The 24254-nt window shown below is 39.1% G+C and overlaps 1 protein-coding gene across 1 annotated transcript; it reads left to right on the forward strand.

The window, feature by feature from the left end:
- Nucleotides 1–3: 3 nt before the first annotated feature.
- Nucleotides 4–21859, forward strand: OSTF1 (osteoclast stimulating factor 1). The gene is made up of 10 exons (XM_027662971.1): nt 4–183; nt 10828–10874; nt 11453–11503; nt 11587–11650; nt 14009–14062; nt 14494–14601; nt 15055–15104; nt 15220–15298; nt 15765–15863; nt 19760–21859. Exons 1-10 carry the CDS (start codon nt 150–152, stop codon nt 19816–19818), a joined length of 645 nt encoding a protein of 214 aa, XP_027518772.1. The 5' UTR covers nt 4–149; the 3' UTR covers nt 19819–21859.
- Nucleotides 21860–24254: the final 2395 nt, after the last annotated feature.

A 24254-nucleotide genomic window follows, 5' to 3' on the forward strand; every position in this document is an offset into this window, starting at 1 on the left:
TCCGCCCACTCTGCGCTGCTGTCGCCGCGGCGCGCCGCTCCCGGGAGCCCGGAGGGGTTTTGCGCCGCCGCCCCGCACCGAGGGCCCACCTGCAGGCAGCCGATCGCCGGTCCGCCGCTCCCCCGTCCGCGCTAGGGCCGGCTCCAGCCATGTCCAAGCCTCCACCTAAACCGGCCAAGCCAGGTGAGGGAAGGATGCAGCGGCCTGACCCGCCGTCCCCGTGCAGGGCGCGACGGAGCCCGCCGCCTGCTGACACGTGGATGATTTGGGAGTCGGGTATGGGCCCTCAAACAGAGAGCTCGGGCGTGGGTGGGAGCGGGGCAGAGCCGCCCTTCTCTTCCTGTCCGCGCCCTCCCTCCATGAACCTGCGCACCGCTCTCTTGGTGTCGGGAAGGAAAGTAGCCGCTCCCGTGGCTGGAAAGGGCCGTGGATCTGCCCTCGGGCATCGTGTCTGGGCGGGATCCCGTGGTTACTGTAGCTCGGGAGAATGCTTGTGAGTGCCGCCGGGCCAGAGCCGTCGCCCGGGGACATCCCTGTCGATGCACAGCCCTCCCGCCCCGGCCTCCTTCCGCTGCGGCGCGGCCCTGCCCGGAGCCGCCGTGCCCGTGGCACTGGGCGGCGCGGCGTGTCCGGCCTGCGGCGGCCGCCGAGGAGGTTCTTGCGTAGGCTGAAACGCGCAGGAAACCCTTTACCCTTTAAAGAAAAAGCATTTAAATGCTCTGAGGTTTACCTTGTGGTTGCATGGGTTAGCAATATATTAATGAATAAAAGCAGTTTTATAATACAGTCCCACGCAACATTCTTCCTCTTCTAACGTGGCATCCGCTGCATTCCCTTATAGGACTCCCAGCAGCCAAACTCTCAGTTTGCTAGTGCATGTAGTCATCAGTGCGTACATTTTTACTCCTGTATTTATTCCGAAAAAATCAGTGCAAAGTTGGTTTTTAAAAAAATAACAGCCACAGTTTTTTCCTAAAAATATATGAAAAGCCATTGGAAGTTGCACAGTTTTAAATCCTAGATTAGAAGTGGCATTTTTTCAGTGAACATACATTCTTTTGCCAAAACTTAAGCCATTATTTTCAGGGTTTCCTTTTTTTAAATAAGGAATTGGTTTAGAAAATACCATGGCTGTTTATCACGTTTGTGTATTGTCTCCCAGTGTAAAAGTTTGAATTCTTACTTAGAAGTTAAGAAAATCATCATGAATGTAATTCGATAGACAAGACTAGTTGGTGTCTCCCAAAGCAGGACTATCTGATCCCTAAATATATCTGAACTTCCATATTTTTTTGTATTTGGAATACTATTTAAAGTACTGATGTGAAAAAAATAATTAAATACATAACCTAATTAAGTATTTTAACTAGATAGCTTATAAAACAAGTTTTTAATTTAAATGCAAGTAAGTGCAAACCCAGGTTAGACCATTTAAACCATCAATCTCAACCTACCTACAGAAGAAAAATCTGCTAAAGCTCTGTGAATGTAGAGTTTCATCCTTGGAAGAACTTCCTCTGCCCTGCAGTTTGCTGAGCCTCTTTGAAAAGAGCTTGCTTTAATTGAAGAAGACATTAAGAAAAGGGTTGCTGTTGTGAACCCTTACTGAAGACAATCAGAACTGAGGAAACCTGCAGGCCTCTAACAGGATGTGGTGTTGCTCTTAACAGCTGAATATACCTGAAGAGTAGGTTTTTCCAGTGAAGTTGTTAACGGAGTTTTCTATTTTGCAATAAGGAGTTAAAGGCCTCACCCTACCTAACCTGCCTCATACTGACTTAGATATGTCTAATATAGATGTCTCTCACTAGTTTGGTAGGGTGCAGTTTTGCGGTATGCTTGATCTGATAAAATGCAGACTGTTGTCAAAAGGACGGGTTCCCTACTCCCACCATCCCTTTCCATTCCATTTAGTGGCATGACAAGCTGGATCGCTGCTCTGACTTTTTTGCGTAAGGTCATTTTAATGTCTGCAGTATGAGTGCTTGACACAGCAAGAGGAAATGGGTGGAAGAAGGAAGAGGAAGAGAAAGAATAAGACTGTCTTGCTAGTGGCTTTCAGAGCTGATTAAAGTAATAAGATTCATTTTGCCAAATCCCTAATTTTTGAGGAGAGAAAATTTTATGGAGTCTGTTGTGTTAAATTTTTTACAAGTAATTTTCAGGAATGGATTGCCTTTTGCATACTTCAAAATATCTCTATACTTGTATGTCTGACTTTCTTCTCTCCATGATACCAGTTTCACCTGTGAGATTGTCATTTAATTTCTTAGGATTAAATGTTAGAGACATAAATACAGAAGCTGCATGTGGTGAAATACTTTCTACAGCACTGTAATGCTGTCTCTTTTGGTGGCATTTAGATTGCAGTTGCTGGAATGTCTGGAATATCTTGGTGCATTTGGTCAAGCTGTGTTAATTTTTCTTCACTGGTTATTATCAGGTATCCAGTCTATAAGCTGTGTAAGGGAACAGCAAGTCTGCTTGCTGTGCTGAATTTACACAGTTCAGATTAGATAGAAGAGAAAACAAGCCATTGGTTGCTATAGTCCTTTCCTGTGTGTTCAGGAAATAAAAAGTGTAGATAGAGAGGGAAGTAAATATGTCAGATGCCAGAAAAGTGATAATATTTAATGAAATAAATATTCATGCTTTTTAAAACAGTCTTCACTGCTCTAATCAGGGATTTTGGACATTACAGTTGGACCATGCTTTAAAAATGTATGAAGGGGAAAATCAACAAGCACTGTCATTTCCATCAGTACATGAGACCATTTTATGTGATAGATGGCTCTTCTATAAATCCTGCTGTGTGCATAGCACATTAGGATTTCAGTTGCAAAAAAATGGTTTTGACATCAGTATATGTTAAACAGTCACGGGATATGTTTGTCAGCACTTGAACTAGTCTTTCAGGGTCTGTGGTTAGTCTTTAAGTAAGGGGTCACAATTGTTTATAAAGGCTTTTTTTTTTAACAAGCATGTCTAGCTTTGCTTTTCTCTTGTGGTTCTGTATTATTATTATTTTCTAGCTATATTTTTTAATTTAGCCTATTAAAACTAAAAAGGAGTTGAGTGGGTGGTGAAAATTGTAGAAACATACTCCTCTGTCAACATTATGCAAGGGTAGGATTTCTCTTCCGTCTTTCAAAAGATTTTTTTATATCTTAAACTACATTATTCTTTGCACAGTTCATATCACTTTGGATATTAATCCTATTTACAAAAGTTACTTATGGAGTCCTTTGAATTTCACAAGCTGTATTGGCTTCTGCTAGTTGTGTGGTGGTTGAGCGCTGTCTCATTGAACAGTGCTTGCTGTTTGATAAGGTCTTTTTGATTAGAGCCCCATATACTGTGCAGCAACAGCTTTTGGGGGTATGAAACTGGTGTTTTAATATTTAAAGAAAACTAACTTACTTTCCTATTTACCAGATAGAGTAAGGTTTGTTGATCATGGCCTAGAGTTGACACAACATTTATATTTTATGGAGAAGGACTAGTCTTTGTACCAAGGAAATTGTAGTTTTAAATTATTCCAATTGAGAGGAAAGCAGGCACGAGGAAACATAGGATTCTGGACATAAATACTGAAGTTCAATCACAAGTTCACCTCAATTCTAAGGTAAAGTAGGAGCTGTGACAGCATTCACAGGAGCAGACTTGCGTTGAGTCACATGCCTCAGGCATTAGCAGTAGGCTTAAATTCAGTGTAAGTGGTAGGTTGGGTTTCTTCAGTAGACAAAGAAATGTTTCTGTTAGCTAGGAAGATGTAAGCATGGGAATGTGGGTGTTACACTACAGTCATCAGCTCTAAGGGGAGAGAAACAACTGAACAGTTCCAAGTCTGATTTCAGTATGAATTTTAAACTTCCATTTCTCATCTCAAACCCTCTTCTTATTGCAAGTTTCTAGGGCCACAAACCAGCTTTCTACAGGTGAAGGCATGCTGGTATTGCAGAAGTAAAATTGGCGAGAAGTAGAAGATTGCAGCTTTAAACTGTGCCAGTGAAGTTGTGTTCACTTTCATCTTCTGTGAGAATATTTTTAGTTCTGATTTTCTGTAAAAAAATGCTGTTTGTTCCTTCCCTTCCAGACACTAGTTAGTGCAGTTCATGTTTGTTCCTGGACTACCCCATGTTTTCATCTATGCTGGCACCAGTCTATCTTTTCTGTTCTTTTTAATATGATCCTAAGCAGATTCCTAGGCTTTCTTGTTTGTTTGTTTCATGCATCCTCACCCCTTCCTCCCTGCAGATGTGTATGCCCTGTGTTCACTTCCTGTTTCTAACAAGCACTACTTAGAAATGGAAGATGGTTCTCTAAACAGTGAGGACTCCACTTTTTTTCCTGTCTCAGTTGTGGCAATCTTTAAACGCTGTGTTGAACTTGGTTGTGTCTCTGTGCAGGATCCTCTGAGCAAAATGCCAAACTGCACTCCTGTAGAAGGTGTTTCCAATACTTTTATTCCTGCTTGAAGGTCTGGGTGCAAAGCACCTTGTTTTCCAATTCCCATGCAATTCTACAGGCTTGTGGCAGAGTGGCTGGAAAGCTTCCTGGAGGAAAAGGACCTGGGGGTGCTGGTTGACAGCTTCTGAACATGAGCTAGTGTGTGCCTAGTTGGCCAAGAAGGCCAGGGGTATCCTGGCAGTGTAGCAGTGTAGCCAACAGGACCCAGGGCAGTGATCATCCCCCTGTACTGGTGAGGCCACACCTCAAGTGCCGTGTCCAGTTCTGGACCCCTCACTTCAGTAAAGACATTGAGGTGCTGGGGTGTGTCCAGAGAAGGACAACAAAGCTGGTGAATGTAGAGAGTAAGTCCTAAGAGGAGTGGCTGAGAGAGCTGGGGGGATTTAGCCTGGAGAAAAGGAGGCTCAGTGGAGACCATATTGGTCTCCAACTACAACTACCTAAAAGGAGGTAGTAGCTAGGTGGGTGTTTGTTTCTTGTCCCAAGTGACACAAGTGATAGAACAAGAGGAAATGGCCTTGAGTTGTGCCAGGGGAAGTTTAGGTTGGATATAAGGGAAAATTTCTTCACTGAAGGGGTATGTCAGGTGTTGGAACAGGCTTCCCAGGGAATGGACTGAGTCTCTGGAGTTATGTAAAAGATGTGTGGATATGGCACTTAAGGACATAGTTTACCATGTTGTCAGTGGCAGTGTTAGGTAAATGCGTGGACTTAATGATCTTAGAGATCTTTTCTGACCTAAATTATTCTATGAGAAGCCAGGAAAAGAAAGTTTGTTTGGCCATAATGTCCTATTAGTAAAATTACACATCTCCCAAGACACATGGAGATCATAAGATGAACATCTCTTTTCTTATTAAAGCAAACTACAAGCATATCACAAATTATTCTGATCTGTAGCTTACCTCTGATAGTTCCACTTGGCCAAAAGGTTGTGACTTCAAATTGCTGATATACTCTGCCAGAGTATGTAGATCCTTTGTGGGTTCTTAGGCCAACACTGAGAAAAACATGCTATGCTTTTACCACCATGCTTTCTGTGAGGGCAGCCAGAAGATGCCTCTTACTTCCTTCAAAGAAATTAATCTGAACATGTATAAAAATTCATATTCCCTGTTATAAATGTTTTCAGAAGAGACTAAATCTAGCATGAGACCTGGAACATGCAAACTGTCCTTCCCATCATCCCGTATCCTATGCATATTTTTTATTTTTGGGCTATTTGTTATAGGTAGGGGTTCAAATTAGTTATTTTCAATCGAGATGGTGCCAGAGAGATTACCTGATTCTGAACTGTTTCTATGCAGCATTATAGAAGCAAGGAGGAAGATGGCTGATGACAGCCCAAGATTAACTTGAACCCTTGAAGAAGTTTATCGAAAGGCTTGCAGTTTTTTAATTTTTTCTGTGGATGACCATGGTAAATTCTGACTTTCAACGGCATAGAGATCATCCCTGTATTGTAGGCACTGATAGTTCTTTGTGAACGCAGTGAGTCTGTTCATCTTAAGTAAGTTACTCTGACTTTTATGGTGGTCTTGAGCTACTCAGTCTAAATATAGCTAATGAAAAGGTGCAGCATCTGGATCAATATCCAATTTGTAGAATCTTGCTTGCATCAATGAGATTTGATTATGTCTGTCTATGGCAGATGAAGCAGGGTGTGAAATGCTAACAAAAGACTCATATCAGTCCCCTGAGGCCACGCCTTGGTAGCTGCTGTGAATGTTGGCTTACTGCCGTGATTATTTTCTTTAAAGTAAATGTCTCTTTAACCAAGGACTGGTTTGGGTTTTGGTTTGTTTCTTTCTTTTGCTTGAGGAAGTAATATTAGCTGACAGCTAATGAAATTGCTTTCTCTCCCCTTTGGTGCTGAAAGTTCAGCCTAATACAAATACCTAAATAAATAATACCATGCAGATATAGGTCGGGGGGGTGTTCCCTTTTCTTTTTCTTTTTTTAGCTTTTCATTCGTGGGTGAAAGCAAATAAGAGGAAAACAGAGAATGCTTTGGAGGCAGGTTGTGTAAAAGAGGGGTAAATGCTAGTGTCTCTGGTGGTTTAGAGAAGCTTGAGTAAAAGAATAGAAAGGAAGTGGGGAAAAAAGCACCAGTGGGAGAGAAACAGTAACTGTTGCGAAAACACTTCGCATTCTTTGGAAACGCTCTTCCGTTAACAATACTGTAGTTGATTAAAAATTGTTACAAATACAAATCTATTTTTTTTAACAAATGATGTTTTAGGTTTAGGGATTTTTTTTATTACTTAGTGTTATGAAGCATAGCAGGTATCTCGCTTCAGTTCAGTATATATCAAAAGCTACATTTTTAAACTATTTTTACTGTTTAGCTCCTCCATTGCATTGCTTTTAAACACTTGACTGGGAGAAGGTCATCTTAGAAATATAAGTTGCATGTTTCCCTTTCTCATAAGAGCTGGAGACATTTATAGGATAAGCCTAACCTGACAAAGTCAGTTTTATCTTGCTGGTTAGAGAGAATAATTAGTTTGAATACTTTACCATCTTGTGTTGCTGAGGGAGGATTTGGCAAGTTATGACTTGGGAAGTTTGTATGCTAAAAATATTTGTATCTTTTTAGTATCTGTAATAAGTTACCTTCTTCATTTGTCAAACAGTTGTTTTGCAGATGTTTAATGCAAATTCCATGAGAAGAGGAAAGACAGCCTTGTGGCTAAAGTTAGGATTTGTGAAAGACTGAAATATTAGCGGTAATGACTCAAACAATCCTTCATTTGCAAAAGGAGCAGATGCTTTGCTGACAAGGTGCAAGGGAACAACCCAGGTGCAGAGGGTGTGAACATTAGAGGATGACCACAACCAATTAATCTTTGTTTAGCAAGAAGCTGGGTTTTGAGCCAAATAAGGGAAGAGGCGGATGAGAAGCAGATCCTGCAAGGTGAGATAGTGCTTTTTATCATGCCAGTGATGCCTTCCTTACACAACTGGCTCAGGTGTGAAAACTCCCCTTGGGGGGAGGTATTGGGACATTCCCAGGTAGGCCTGACATCCGTTCTGACAGGGCATAACTGGCTTAACTACGCTGACATGAGAGGCAGGTGTCATGTTGTAAAAGGTGTCATAAACCACCAAAGACTGAAGTGCTCCCAGACTCATTTTTGGGGTCTTCCACCAGAGGACTGCAAATGATCCACAGTGGTACATCAGGTAGCATAAAACTACTCCTCCAGCGGAGGTACCTGGGCATTGCCACCTATCCTGAGTGTAAAATAACCCACTGAACTTTGTTTTGTGGGCTTTCCACCACTCGCGATCGATCAAGACTGCCACCATTACTTTGACCAGTGGACACTGAAATTGCAACAATCAAGTCTCATCATTGGATCCATGGGTTGTGATATTCTTTTACTCTTATCCTTCTACTCTTCTAACTTCTTCCCAAAATGTATTGTAAGCCAGACTAAAAATTTCCAGTCAATGCCTTAGTAAGTGCCTTGTGATATCTGGATAAGTTAAAGTTGGCTAAGTTTAAGTTTGCAAAGTTAAAGTTTGTAAAATGCCTTACTTTGTCTGGATGTTGTTTTAAAATTTGCTGAGTACCTTACTCTACCTTAATGTTCTGAAAGTTTACAAGTAATAGTTTGTTATTGAACCTCTTGAAAATTTTATTATTTCTGCCATGCACTGCTGAGACAGAATTAAACAACCATCCCCTAAACCCACTGAGGAGATTGGGGCATAACAGGATTGAAAAGAAAAACCTATACTTAGAGAAAGACTTTTTTGTGGGTCACTTCACTGCTCTGTGTCCCCATTTACTTTGCTTTTAGGAAGGATACTCTCCTTGTTAATTATGCTGAGAATAAAGTCAAGTATGTTTGCCTAGTTCCTTGAAATTTTAAAAAGATACATATTTTTGTATTCTAGTTATTTCGTCCTTAAGAAGTATGTTGTGGTGAGGTGCAGTCAGTCAACTTTGATAAGTTCAAATCAGTGCTAATTAATTGTTCACCATCTTATATGAATCTTGAAACATGGTTCATAGTAGATAGATGGTAGTAAGTGAGAACAGAGGAAGACCTTAGGTGTCTTTTAGCTTGTTCCAAAGCAAAGTTATCACCAATGCAAGCTGTAAGTCTCCCTGCATGCCTAGGGATAGGTATTGCTAGATGAAAGTACTTCAAGTGATTACAGGTACCCCTGTGTCTAGTGAAATACAGTCTGTATTTCCAGAAGACAAATTCAAGTCAAATATGCCCTTTATGTGCTTACATTTAGTTATTTTAACCTTCTGGACTAAATTTTTGCATTAAAATTTGGTACAAGTAATTTCCATTACAAGTCCTAAAGTCCCCTTGTTCTAAGCTCTTAACTGCAGCAAAGTAAACAGACTTACTATCTTTTTATTAACTCCTATATAAAGTGCTATAAAATTAGCGTTAACTAGACCTGCAGTTCTATAGATGCAGTTCTGTACTCTTTGTATTTCATCACAGGAATGTTTTAGAACATGTCAGTCTGTGTGTGACACCACAACTGGACATTTGGGGAAGTAACTCTCTGTTCCAGTTTTATAGAATTAAAAAAAAAAAAAAAAAACAAACCAACCAAACCAACAACTAAGTAGCAACTAACAGTAAATTGTCTTTTGTTTAAACAACATGTCAGCAATACTTTTATCAGCATCAGTGTTTCCATTCCTCTTTTTCTCCACGGGTGTGATAGCTTTAGAAAACCTGTTGACTCGTATGCTGTACATTATTACGGAAAGCACGCGTGACACACACAAATACATATTTTTTGCTTTTCCCTGTCTTCTACCATCTTATCATTTCCCCTTTTAATATTCCTTATTCTTCCCTTTTGTGGTCCATTTCCTCCTTTTGCTTACATAAAACCTTGAAAATCGGTGGTTGATGGTTGTAATCTCCGGAGTTGTCAGTGTGTAGTTCTGTCTTGTGTTTTTCTGTCATCTCTGTAAGAAAGCCAAGGAGAAGAGACAGTACTCCTGTAATCCATCCTGTTTTGTCATCTCGTTCTTTTTTATTTTTTTCTTCCCTCATTGTTTTTGTTGTTGTTGTTTAGCTTCTCCCCAGCTGCAGATCAGATGTTTCATGCTGATCTCTTAGATCTAGGACATATTACTGTCTGCTGTCCTCGTTCACCATTTCTGTATGGGTAATGAACAGAATATGGGTTTTATCCTTTTTAACTGTTGCCACAGTTGTAAGTAGTTAGTTTCTGAGGCAAACTACACATCTATATTTAATAAACTACACAAAACTTCACATATGTAAACTGTATTGTACAGTACTAGCCTTTGGCAGTAAGGTCATCAGTTTCTCTGAGTATACAAAATAGTCTGGACTAAGTATGACCTAAGTAATGCATTGTCCTGATGCACCGAACATTGCTTCACATAGTTGATCTGTATAAACATGTAAAGTATAGTGTAAGAACACATACATAACCTACACTTACATACTTATGATATTTAAAAGTAAATAAACCTATATGCTTAAGACTTCAGGTACTCTAAAGTAAACAATATGGAACAGTCGGAATAATATATTTCTGCATTGAATTCAGTGGACTTAAGCAGTTCTTATACTTTCTGCTGGTGCTCTGGAAGTGTACATTTACTGCATTTTTAAAAGTTTTTGTGGTGATGCTTCTTTTGGAGTTTGTGCAATTAAACTTGTACCTCTCTGCATTACAGTTGTCTTTTCTTGCCTTGAATGCTGTGGACAGTCTCTTCCAAGCTGCCCTATTAACACAAATAGAAATTGCAAACACTCTAGCTTATTTTGAGCATCTGAATAGAACACCATGTCAGTTGTACATTCCATAAATAAGACTTGGTGACCATTTGTCATTTTTCTTAAATGGGATGAGTTCCATGGTACTGCATTATTTTCCTGTTAGTAATGACTGCAAGTAAATATGAGAACATGGTGCAGACATTGGTCATTATTTTGTTTCTTTCTTCTTTCCTTAATTCTGTATCATTTGACAGATCTGATACTAGAATAAAGATATTATATAGCATGTATGAGTGTGTGAGGGTGTATATGACTGAAACTACACTTTGTCTCAGAAATCAATGGCAGCACTTGAGTGGTGAGCTGTAAAGACCATGTTAGGTGTGCATAAGAGGCTACTTACATGTAACTGATCAGATGGACACTTTCCTTCATAACTCATGCTGCTGAGTCTTTTCATCATAATTTTCACTGACAGAGGCATAACACAAATTCATTCAGCAAGCTGCTTTAAGGTTGAAGGAAAGGAATGTATTTGGATTTGAGGGCTGGATGTGTATGCTGTGTTTAAAAGGCATGCTACTGGTACTGATTTTTTTATTTCTGTTTTTTTCAGGACAGGTTAAAGTGTTCAGGGCCCTGTATACGTTTGAGCCCAGAACGGTAAGTACTTCTAAATTTTAGAGGTTTGAAAAGCTTAATTCTAATCTTGTCAGTAACATTTCTTCAATTCTGCTAGGATTGACCTATTAGACTTACTGTACTGTTTTCAACAATAAAGTCTGTTGATGCGTGTTTGTTCTTATTGTGACTAAAACTGCCTGATTAATCATCACTCTCCTGTAAGTCCACTCTGTTTTAAAGCAGCACTACTACTACTTTCTTCTGTAGTATTTATTACCTGCAGTCTAAGATCTGAAATCGTGATTTGGTTTTTCTTCCAAAAAGGGGATGAAATTAACAAACACAAAGACAAAATTCACTGCTTCTGTTGCACAGTGCTCTGTTGGAAAGAACGCAGTCTTTCTGCATTGTTAGGAAGATCACAGATCCAAAAGGTTACCTGTAGGCAAGTCAAACTACTGACTATCAGGTTGTTGTCTAGTTGCTAGAGAATTTGAGTTATCATTCTTTTTAATGAAGAGGTGAATGTATTCTGACTTATCCAGGTATTTGTTTTTCATTCGTACACATATTCAGATATTTGTTTATTCCTCTTTTTTTTTCTTTCTGTTTTTAAGCCAGATGAACTGTACTTTGAAGAAGGAGATATCATTTACATCTCAGACATGGTGAGTCTAAGACATCCCATACAGACTGAATACTTCTGAGATGCAACATATCCCTTTTAAAATATTTTCCCTTTTCTCTACAGAGTGATACAAATTGGTGGAAAGGAACTTGCAAGGGGAGAACTGGACTAATTCCAAGCAACTATGGTAATGTCTAGAATATTTTTATTTGGTAATTTACACTCAAAGGAGATCAGTAAACAAAAAGGCTTATTTTCAAAAGCAGATCACATTGGCATCTAACAGTACTCTACCATGTGTTTCAGAATACATCTATCTGCAATATCAGTCACTATTGTACATCAGTAGTGGACAGGCTGTCTTGTGTTTTTATAACCTAAAGACAGCATAAGTTTGCCTAGTGTTCATGTTTCTGCTTGTGCAAATAACAGTAATAGATGTTCTCAGTTTTGAGTGGAAGAATGTGTGGTTCTAAAAGAACCATTTTTGTTTGCCATTTGTTGTATTTTAGTGAATATATCCAGCCACAGAAAACATTGTTTACTTGAGGATTGCATCATATTAAATATCCCTTACATGTCTGGACTGGATAGAAACTGCTTTTTCAAATTCAGCTAAAATCACCTTTAAAAGCCATGAATACAGACAACATAGCACAATTCTTCCAAGTCCTTCCAGGAACTGTAGACAGAGTAACAGTGTCTCACGACAGATTGCATCATAACTGCCAATATGATACTGACTGTGGTTGCTTCATGTTGTCCCTCCTTCACTAGGAGATCTTATGTAGCAATGCTGTGATTCCCTGCCCTTTAGTTAGTAGAAATACATGAATAGCAATCCATGGTGTAGTTACTGAGACCATGGCATCAAATTTCACTGTAATTTGAGACTTCCAGTCTGACTCTACTCTTGCCATCTGCCAGAGTTCAGAGCTCATGCATTGTTATATGCAAGCGGAATAGTTCATACATGCTTACCTACACTCAAATGTCTTTTGAAGACTGAAGTGTGTTATATTTAAAATAAAACCAGCAGTCTACCAATTCGTGTTCCCATTGAGATAACTTGGCAAACTTCCATTTTAGATCAGGGTTGGGGGGTGGCATCTCTGCACATTTGCAAAACTTTCATGTGTAAGCGGAACAGAAGTCTCTGCAGACCTTAAAACAAGGAGTAGTAGGAACATATCTTGTAATTTAGACAAACTGTAAACTCCCTAAGGCTGTCTTTCTCTGGTTACACCATTAGGACTGACAGGTTCCATTGGTTTTAACCAATGAAACACTGTGATCTCCTGTGCTATTCTATAACCTTTTTGCAAAGGGTGGAGACAGACCTGAAACTACTGAATCTGTGGGGGGGTCTTGTGCTCCATGTGCTGGGCTCAAACGAACACATTTTAAAAGAATGTGAATGAAAAGCTACTGAAGGCAGAATCAGTGTTATCTGCAATAAAAATACTTATTATGGAACTTCTGGCAAAAATTTTCTAAAAAGCTTTTGAGACAGTGTTGTTAGTGTTAATGCTGTCTGCTGTGCTCATCCAACACTGCTCATTATGACTAACTTGTGCTGCTTGTGTAATAGCTGTCTGCTCTGGGCCTGGCTTCTCTGCATGAGAATTTTGTTCACTGTTTGCACAAATTATTTTAAAATTAAATCCCAGAATCTAGCATTTGTATTTTATTTTACTCATAGCTGCAAGTTAAGCGTGTGAAATCTTACAATTACAAACATTATGGGAGGAATACACATCAAAGTAAGAAAAGATCTGGAGAGGCCAAAAGAGTCTTGAGACTTTTATTTCTGGTACCTAATGTACAGTTATCAGTATTTTCTTGCTTTGCATCTGATTACAGTAACATTGTGATCTGAGGAAAACCCTTTCACATAACAGCCATGGTGCAAGGGCTTAGAGATCCCATTCATCTCATATTGTACACTGTCCTGCTTGCCTGTACTCTTACTAGTGATTTCCACCTAAAAAAGAAAGTTTTAAAACAGAAGGTTGATCTTCAATCTGCCCATCACTACTGTCATTGTTTAAGCAGAGGTTTTTTTGCAGACCTCCCACAAGTTTTCCAGGAAAAATAAAAAATCTCCATCAGACAAAAAGGAAGCCTCTTGAGAGTCAATCTTTTTAGCTACCCTTCACAGACCCCTTGGAAATAATTCATTCATAACTATAGATGGCAAGCTGTAGGTTGAAAGCCTAGCCTCATACAACTGCTCAGAACCATTTTACAAGTTTAGAAAGGGAAGTAATAACTGAGATTAAATACTACCAGATTCCTGGTAACTTGCAACTGCTGATCAATTTGATGCTGCTGTTTAAAGTTTTCACAAGCTTTTTTCTGAAATGCTTTCCTATACACAGGAAATTCAAGTTTTTCTGACTAATCTGTCACTCCTAAATCCCTTTTCACATTAGAATCAACTATGTATTACTGGTTCCTCTGGAATAAATCCAGGTTTTATTTTCACAGATATCAAATATCTATTCAGTTTCAGAAGTAGTTAGAATTTACTCTTTCATTTCAGTGGCAGAGCAAGCAGAGTCTATTGACAATCCACTTCATGAAGCTGCCAAACGAGGTAAGTGTGTTTGGTCTTTTAGTCATGTAATGCTAAAGGCTGTTTTGCTTGTTTTCTGCTATAATAATAGTAGTATATTAAGAATGAAGATGTTCTGCCTGTTTTGCTTGTCTAGTGTCTTGAACAAGTTATCTGGTAAGTTTTACAGCTTTGAAAAGCTGAGATACAAGCCTGGTGGAATTACCACTCTGTGACTGTATACACAGAAAAAGTATGGTACCATCCATTTAACTGCATAGGGATCTAAAGGTCTTCTGGGAGTGGAAAACGTTTGGCGTGACTTTGGTTTAATGAATGGTGTTGCTGCTAACTCAGTTTTTCTCTTTTTAAGTTCATTGGAAGACTGTCATTCAGAGAGAACCATATGTCTTTAATGGTTCTGTTAACTCTTTAAAGAAAAAAAAATCATCAGAACTGGTTTTGTCTTTCAGGCAACCTAAGCTGGTTGAGAGAGTGTTTGGATAATCGAGTTGGTGTCAATGGCTTAGACAAAGCTGGAAGCACAGCTCTGTACTGGGCATGCCACGGAGGCCATAAAGGTATCAGAGAATTAATTTGAAATTACTGTTCTTTGCTTTTCTTGATGTGCTTTTCAGACTGAATGATAAAATTACAGTGCTATAACAAATAACGAAGCCATTTTTTTTATGTTGTTCTATTTTTTAAAAAAAGAAAAATTAGACTAGAAGAGAGGTTCAGCTCCATCAACTGCTGTGTGTTTTGTTGCCATTGAAGCAGGCCTTCTCATCAGTGTAACTGTTAGAAGCAGAGTGGGAAGAAGGATAGACCATGTTATTTTGCATATTCTATGCAATAGCATGTCTTTTTGACTAATGATTGTTTGCCCAATGCAGTCCAACTGTTACAGATTTTTATTAGCTCATTGGATCGCTCTTTCATTGAATCTGAATTAAAATTTATACTAAGAGTGCAAAAAGCCTGTTTTGTTTCTACTAAATTTTTCTCTTTAAACCTCTCCCTGTTTTCTGCAGATATAGTAGATGTTCTGTTTTCCCAGGCAAACCTAGAGTTAAACCAACAGGTAGGTTAAACCAACAGATCCTTACAGTAGATGTGTGATGTTATTCATCCTTGGTACAAGCTGAAAGGTTTTTTGCTGTATTTTAATCCTGTTGCTTTTCCCTCTAACTCCACAGAACAAATTGGGAGACACAGCTTTGCATGCTGCTGCATGGAAAGGTTATGCAGATATTGTAGAGATGCTGCTGGCAAAGGGTAAAGATCTTCACCAAGGTTTCAACAATCTATGTGGCAGACTAGATTCATGAATGTTTTTTAGTTTGTATTTTTAAGTGTTTTTGTATAACTCAAGTACAGTCCTTAGCCAGCTACCCTGCCTGACTTTATAAGTCTTGCAGAAAATTCTGACAGCTGTTTGGAAAGTTGACATCTCACCTGCTCAAGATAGGTTTCATCCTGCTTTGCAGACAAAAGTAGGCACTTAACCCCAGAGCAGCAATGACATCTGCTTGCTAGAAAGGGAGAGTAGCCAGCAAGTTCCCTAAATAACTGTAGCTTGTGGAAGAGCATCCATAACTTCTGGTCTGCTTCAGAGCAGTTCATAGGTCAGATTCCTGTGTCTGTTACTATTCTACCCACCTTACTGAAATTCATATCAGAATGCCATTGCTCAAGAAATAGCTGGGACAGTGATTCATGATGACAATTTTCTATTATGAAGGAGCAAGAACAGATCTGAGGAACAATGAGAAGAAACTGGCTTTAGATATGGCAACCAATGCAGCTTGTGCTTCCTTACTTAAGAAGAAACAGAGTGCAGGTATTTCTGATTTTGTTTTTTTGATAAATTTTTTCTTCTAAGAGGACACTTAATATTTTAACCAAATATCAATATGTTGAAAGCCATAAAAACACTTGGGAGATATATGGACTGAGTTGTGTTCAAAAGGGCTCACTTGAGAGGATTAGTTTAGATTTGTGACAGAAACGTGGTTTATCACATGCAGTGTTGCTGACTCCACACAAAGAGCCATCCTGTGTCAGCAAGAGGCAAGAGTTCAGAAGATGTGAGAATAACAAGGGAAGGAGATAGAAGACAGGTCCTTCAGATGGAAGAAAGCAAGGATGGAAATTACTTTAAAAGCAGTATACCACAAGGGACAGGGTATGAAAGTAAAATGGTGTGCTGTCTTCCCCATTGTGCTTGTCTGTTCCTCCAAACTTACGCCAAACCAACACCAACAGATGCTCCTCTTTTATTTTCTTACTGCTAAATTTTTTTTAATTTCTTATTCCTGTATTTTTCTGAGTGACTGTCTAATAGAGAAATTAAGAAAGACTGCTTTCAGGTATTTATCAAAATAGTCTCACTGCTTCCCACTGTGTTCATCTCTCCTGATAGCACAGTGCCATGTCCAAAAGAGTTAAAAAGATACAAAGCTATTTTAAAAAGCTGAACAAAAACTGAATGGTCCAGTATTGTGTAACTAATACTGCCTATAGTTTTTAGGGGGCTGAAGTTAGGGCGGAAACCCTAGGTGAAATGAGAAGTTATTTAGAAAGAGAGACAGAGTTAAAGCTGGTTTTGTTGGGATATGCAGTTTAGCAACTGTATTGTCACAGGATGAGTGAGAACAGAGGGAATGCTAACCTGTGGGAGCTTAGTGATTATAGGAATTAAATGGTGGAATAGCTGACTACAGCTTTAGATGCCAAGAGGAGCAGTTGCAGCAAAAATATTATCCAGCTCTTTGGTTGAGGTAATATCAGGATTTCCCAGAAAATTTCTGAGAAATTATTTTGACTCTGAAGAAAGCAGTTGTAACAAAGGGCAGAATTCCTTCTGTTTCTGTATTTTTTTCTAAAGGTGGTTAATCCCTGTTAGGAGCACTTACTTCATCTTTGCATGTTAATTGTAGGCACCTGGTACAGGTGTATTCTCTGTTCTGATGTCGCTCATAACTTTATAATGTTTCATTTCCTGATCCTAAGTAATTAATGTTCTACTTTGTCACTCCCTCTAAATTAATTTAGTTTTGTGGCTGGGTAATTTTTCATCCTTAGTCACTTTGTCTATCACTGGTCTCTGATATCCTCACACCCTGTCTTTTCTTGCTTGCCTGAGCTGATATTCTCAGTCTAACTGCAGTTTCAGTATTAGCTTCCATGTTTGCTTTTGTACCTTAATTTGGCCTTTTAAATAGCTCTGACACTGCTGATCTGTATACTTTTCTTGCATTTTGTCTTTTCTTGGCTATTTTCAGTTCTGTTGAGTTTGCATTTCAGTATTTCCAATCTCTATGAGTGAAACGATTGTTCTTTTTCAGAAATTCGATTCTGAAGTAGTCTTCCTGTCCCCAGTTCCAAATCTGTTCTTATTTAGATACAGCTTCTATCATACTCCATTTATAAAACTGTTTCATTGGAGGAAGCTTACATTGCCTCCACGTTTTACATGTACACACACACATTCAAATGCCATAATTGCTGAAATATATTCTAAAACATTAGAATTATTAAAGTCATGTCATAGAAATGCAAAAAGATTGCATTATTTGTGCTACTGAACAAGAGAACAACTATTCAGCAAAGCCTTTGACACCGTCTCCCACAGCATACTCCTGGAAAAGCTGGCAGCCCACAGCTTGGACAGGGGCACTCTGTGCTGGGTTAGGAACTCGCTGATGGCCGGGCCCAGAGAGTGGTGGTGAATGGTGCTGCATCCAGTTGGCAACCGGGCACTATTGGTGTCCCTCAGGGATCAGTGTTGAGCCCAGTTCTGTTTAATATCTTTATTGATGGTCTGGATGAGGGAATTGAGTCCACCATTAGCAAATTTGGAGATGACACGAAGTTAAGGGGAAGTGTCGATCAGCTGGAAGGCAGGAGGGCTCTGCAGATGGACCTGGACAAGCTGGAGAGTTGGACTGATTCCAACGGGATGAGGTTCAACAAGGCCAAGTGCCGGGTCCTGCACTTCGGCCACAACAACCCCCTGCAGCGCTACAGGCTGGGCACAGAGTGGCTGGAGAGCAGCCAGGCAGAGAGAGGGACCTGGGAGTTTGGATTGCAGGAAGCTGAACATGAGCCAGCAGTGTGCCCAGGTGGCCAAGAAGGCCAAGGGCATCCTGGCCTGGATCAGGAACAGTGTGGCCAGCAGGACCAGAGGAGTGATTTTCTCCCCCTGTCCTCAGCACTGGTGAGGCCACACCTGGAGTACTGTGTCCAATTCTGGGCCCCTCCGTTCAGGAAGAATATTGAGGGGCTGGAGCAGGTCTAGAGAAGAGCAATGAGGCTGGGGAAGGCACTCGAGCACAAGTCCTATGAGGAGAGGCTGAGGGAGTTGGGGGTTGTTTAGTCTGGAGAAGAGGAGGCTCAGGGGAGACCTCATCACTCTCTACAACTCCCTGAAAGGAGATTGTAGCTGGGTGGGGGTTGGTCTCTTCTCCCAGACAACTATCAGTAAGATAGGAGGGCATGGTCTTAGGCTCTGCCAGGAGAAGTTTAGGTTAGATATTAGGAAGAAATTTCTTACAGAGAGACTAATCAGGCATTGGAATGGGGTGCCCAGGGAGGTAGTGGATTCACTGTCCCTGGAGGTTTAGATGAGACTGGATGTGGCGCTTAGTGCCATGGTCTGGTAGCTATGGGGGTGTTGGATCAAGGGTTGGACTTGATGATCTTGGAGGTCCTTTCCAACCCAGCTGATTCTATGATTATGCAGGATAAATGGAATTCATATTTTCTCAAAGTGTGGCCACTTTAGCATAGAGCTCTGCAATTTCTTTTCTTCTCTTTCCGTTCTTCCTTTGCTGCTTCTCCTACTCAAAAAGAAAAATAAATTTTTTTTTCAGTTACATTTCTTTTCTCAAAACAGTTAAGCAAGTCAGTTTTAAAGTTATCCTAGATTTCTGGAATAAGAAAGAGTAACACAGTTATCAACTCTGTGAATTATGTCAGGCTACACCTGGTTTTTTTAATACTTTAAGATGTTATTGCAAAACTAAAACTAACTAGGATCTCGTGATGTACAATGTTATATATGTTATCTGTAATCCATATTCCTATTCCTGTATATTTGAAAATCTGTAGGAAAATAATCATCTATCCCAGAAAGCTCATGCTATTTATCTTGGTACAGTCTCAAAGATAGGTGTAGTTCTCCAGGTACCGCTGCACATCTGATAAATATACTTTAATACTCTGGTTTCCTGCTTACTATCCTTCAAAGACAAAGGCTCTAGTGTATCTAACAAATAACTAGTCAGGAAAAAATATAGATGAGAAAGGGGGGATGGGAAAAATAAATGGAATGTGTTTGATTTTTAGGCAGAGAATGGCAGCCAGCTAGGCACTATCCCCACTTTATGAGAATAAAACCATGGAGGCTCTTTTACCAGCTCAGTGGTCCTGTCCTTTGTAATTTAAAAGTAGTATATGCAGAAAATAGGATTAAAGAGTTCAAGCTCTGGTGTACAGGTTCAAAGGAGCCAGAACATGGCTCTTGAAGGTCACAGACTAAATCTCCTAGGTAGGAGGTGTGATTACTGGTTTAGCCCTGCATTTGAGATCCAGATCTACGGCCCCATCTGTGTAACCCTAAGATCTCTAAATGATAGAGGAATCAGGTTTGTTTGGTCTGGTTTGCAAGCATTGCAAATGTGAGTAATTTTCTGATTTTATCCCAGATTAAGAGAGAGTTTTCTTTCTTTCCAGATACAGTCCGAACACTGAGTAATGCAGAGGAATACCTTGATGATGAAGACTCCGATTAACTTTTTTCATTCAGCATAAAGAACTATAACTTGTGTTGCCTATGTCAGTCTCAAAACATATCTTTGCAACTGTAAAAATATCTTATTTTAGAATTGCAGTCTTCCAGTATAGCATATAAATGAGTGGGTGAAATCATGCTTTCCAAAGGAATAATCTTTCCCTAGGCCAGAAGATGTCGTATTTTGAATCAGAGTTCCTTTGGAAGTATCTCACAGAGGAAGTGTGGTGTACCATTACTATTGAATGGGCGGAAGACCGTATTCTAAACTCACATGTTTCATCTCAGGCCTTCCCAGCAAGTGCCTTGCATCTCTGGAACGCGTTTCTCAAACTGAAAGGTCCTTCTGGGACAGCAAGACACCATTGCTAACATTTTCCAGAATCTCCCTGGGCATAGTTTCCTTTGTGCAGCTAATACCGACAGAGTCAGTACTGGCTGACAGGCATGAATGGGCATTCTGCTATAGAGAGGGACCATTATTTGCCCACGTGGAGCCAGCATGACAAAGTTTGATTTTTATTTTTGGTAAAATTTTTTCCCTTCCTTCCTCTACCCCTCTGAGTAAAGTGCAAAATGACCTAGGATGATCTGCCCCAGGATACTTTGTCTTCTCTATTGCTATGGGCCCAATCCCTGAAATGTTAACTCAGGTGAAATGCTTGCTTAAGTCAGGTTTGCTTGAGAAATATACTTAATTCTGAATTTGGTGGCTTGGTTATTTTGCTTTTTGAAGTGCATTATGCTGAACCTATTTGTAGTGAAAAGAAGACAGAATATTTTTCTATTTATCCTCCCTAAAATTTTTAGTACCAATCTCTTACTTTGTAAAAGTGCTCTTGTATTTTGTCCTAAATTACCTCAAAGTTGAAGTGTGTTTGAAGGAATGAGGGAAGATGTATATCAAATATACCACAGGTATTTGGAAGAGATACCTTAAGCTGAATAAACATTTTTAAAATGCTTTGCTTCTTCCTGTGAATTAAAGAGAACTAAAAAATTATTGAGCCACGTTCAAGCTTCCCTGCAGAGTTAAAAAACAGTACTTTCTTTAGATTGCTCAAATAGCTGCAGCCAAATATTGTACCTTACTGAAGGGTACTTTCTTACTGTGATGGTAAGAAAATGTTACAAGTATTTGAGATACAATCTCATATTCAGTTTTTGTTGCTAACTTCTCTAGTAGAGACTTCTAACAAATTCATTCCAACACAGTAATCTGACACACCAAAACAAAACCAAAAAAAAAGGAAAAAAAAAGGGAAAAAAAAAACTCTTGCAAAAGATTGGGGATAAGTGAAAAGCTCTTGTGAAAGACTGGAGATAAATGAAAAGCTCTTGAGAAAGGCTGGGGATAAACAAAGCTCTTGAGAAAGTCTGGGGATAAATGAAAAGCTCTTGAGAAAGTCTGGGGATAAATGAAAATCACACTAAGTATTTTAGAGATTAAAAGAAGTCTAGAGCACTCTTAATTTCCCACTTTTAAAAATACATTCAACCATATTTTTTATTTTTATTAAATACAGGTAACGCTTGCTAAGCACTTACCAAAGAAGGCAGTGCTTGATTGACTAGAACTGTGTAAGATAGAGGCATTGCACAAATAGTCATCTACAGATATAACTGAAAACTGTTTAAATGTTAAAACTGTAGAACAAATGGTTTAGCCCTATGGAATACTGTGGCTACGTGATGAACAGTGATGTTTTATTTTGTATGAGCTTGAATATCCTAGAGGGGAAGAAATAAAAACCAAAACCACCAGTTTTTTCTCTCTAGCTTTCATTAGGACAATTGTTGAACTTAACTCTTAATAGACAGACACTGTTCTGCTGCATATTTAATCAGCCAGCTATTCTGCTAGCTCAGCTTTTTACCATAGTCAAGCTACATGTTATGATGCATGCTGTTGATTAAAATGATACAATTTCAAAGTGCAAGTTTAAAAGGTCCTGTAATGAGAGGCAAGAAGGTTCTTGAGTCTTTTTCCTGCATAAATGAAGCTCACAAGGTTAAAATTCTTCAGTGTCACAGGATGTGGAGAGAATGGCTCTTCCCAAGTCATTGTATTCTCTATTGAGTTTGGAGGCAGAGTTTGTATTCATAAATAACTCTTAATGTAATGTCTTCTGCTGCCATGAGTTCAACATCCTACAAGGAAAACATTATGCTCATGTCTCTGGAATTACCAGCTGCCAGAAGACCCTGTGTTCTGCAGATGCTGCAAAAGAAGAATGGTGACAGAAGCACAAGCTGAGGCCAGAGATTGCATCTGGAATTCTTACCACGGAAAGAAGCACATTTCCATTGCAAGGCAGCTAGCAAATGGTGTAATTTGTTTCCAAGACCAAAATTATCGCTTTTGTTTTTTATCCACAACTTTGTTTTCCTTCATGAAACTTTCTGCTTATCTTGTGAAATACAAATCACTGTGAAAGTTTTCAGGCAATAAATTACTTTTTGCCTAACTCCAGCAGTTTAAGTTTTGATGTAAAAAACAAAACACAACCCAAACTGAATGTCCTACAGCTAGAAGGAGTTACAGCTGGAGTAAGCCGATACAATTTCTTACCTGTCTTACCAGTTATGCAAACCTGCTTACTCCCTCTACTTTTCTTCAATCTGTGTGCCACTGCAGGCTCATGGATAAATTTAAGACTCTTTTTCAAGGGCAGCTGCATTCAGTGTTGTAACAATAAGAAAAGTTGTGGGTTTTTTTTAGGACCAGCAAAGTGAAAGTTTTCAAACTCATGGTGTCTTCTAACTGAACGTTGAAGGATATTCTGTCTTGTGTACTTCTGCTTGAAATGGCATGTGTGCCTTTCTATTAAAAATAGCTATGCTCCATGTAGAAATTATGTGCTGTTAGGGGATACTTGAATTGATCGGAAGCTTTTTCAAACTGAACTAGTAAATCTTCTGTTGGCTTAATCAAAAAACTCAAGTGTTTAATCCCTTTTTTCTAGGAGAAAAAATGGGACATTTTTTGAATTGTCTTAGACTCTGGATAATTTTCAAGTTAGTATGCTGTTTTACTAAGACAAACCCCACTTTACTGAATTCCACTCTTACATATGCCATCACCTGAAATTTAATTTGCTTAAAACAGTTAAGGTCACACAAAAGGATTAAAAGAGTGGCCCATTTCTAACAAAGTCTCCACCTTAGAACTCTTTAAGTCCTAATTTCTGACAACAGTGTCATGTTTCTTGTTTGAGTTATGTCAAAGACTGAAGATTGGCGAAAGCCTGACCGTGTGATCATTTCAGTTGTATATAGTCAGGTGTTCAAGCATGCAGCATACATCACAGAATTAAAAATTTGTTTTCAGCCATTGCCATCTCCCAGTGAAACTTTTGAAATGTACCACTGAGCAGAGTAACAAATAATAGGCCATCAGTCTGCTGCTTCATGAGTCTGTTACTTCTCCTCTTTTCAGTGGGAGGTTTTTCTTTCAGATACGGATTATTTGGAATATGTGCTGTTTCTTATAATGAAAATCCATACTCCTTCTTTCTCTTCTGTCCAAGACTGACTCCTAACTTTAAGGAACCTTAGTGAGATTTAATATAAAACAAATATGAAGACATATAGAACCGCAAGCAAATTGGACATTTGAAATTTTTTTATAGTAATATTTCCAATTTGAATTCTGAGGCAAGTCTTTGGAATCCAGTGAAGATAAATGGGAAATGGAGGACCTCTGTTTTTAAACTCAGCACAAACCTGTATTTGTTTTCTTGATTTGTGTTGCTTAATATACTACATTTTTGCTCACAGCTGTACTGCAGTCACACCTCCAATTGACTTCATTTCTATGAGGACATACTGAAATTAATCATCTTCAGATGTGCTCAACATAGAATTAAATCCTCAGAATTTATATCAAATTTTTATGTGCCTTCCCTGTTGAGACTTCTATAACACAGGTAGTTTCACAGTGTTAGTAATTTACTCAGACTTTTTTAATAAAAGGCTTCAATTTTATCTTCTCATATGATTTCCCTAAGGCGGGTAAAGTTATGGTACATTTCAGGTAATCTATCAATGTTTACTTTTATGCTTTTCCCTAAGATTTCTCTTCAAGCATAGAAAATTCTAACTGCCTAGCTATGAATTTAAAACAGAAGAGGAATCAAGAAATAAAAATATATCTGGCCTACATGCACTTACCCTGAAAACAAGAGCAGTAAACATATTGTTAACAAAAAAGTTGTATGAGAGGTAGGTTGAGTAGCAGGCATTGTACTTAAGAGAAACTTGTATAGATTCATTAAAGCCCTGAGCTAGCATTTACTTTGGCTTTAACAACTTCCAGAAAAGGTGGCCCATTCAGTTACGGTTCCATGAGTACTTTTCTAAAATATAGTTTCCACCTGGAGTTAGTATTGACGGCGGCAGGAGTTCAGGAACAACACTCAGACAATCAATGTGATC

Source organism: Corapipo altera, unplaced genomic scaffold (assembly GCF_003945725.1).
Source record: "Corapipo altera isolate COAL_440 unplaced genomic scaffold, ASM394572v1 61167, whole genome shotgun sequence".
NCBI lineage: Eukaryota > Metazoa > Chordata > Aves > Passeriformes > Pipridae > Corapipo > Corapipo altera.

What these genes read in the sequence shown, in the direction of transcription:
- OSTF1 (XM_027662971.1), top strand. Translation starts at nt 150, where the DNA reads ATGTCCAAGCCTCCACCTAAACCGGCCAAGCCAG. An exon ending in ACCTAAACCGGCCAAGCCAG is followed by an intron (nt 184 to 10,827) that starts GTGAGGGAAGGA and finishes TGTTTTTTTCAG; the next exon opens with GACAGGTTAAAGTGTTCAGG. An exon ending in ATGCCACGGAGGCCATAAAG is followed by an intron (nt 14,602 to 15,054) that starts GTATCAGAGAAT and finishes TGTTTTCTGCAG; the next exon opens with ATATAGTAGATGTTCTGTTT.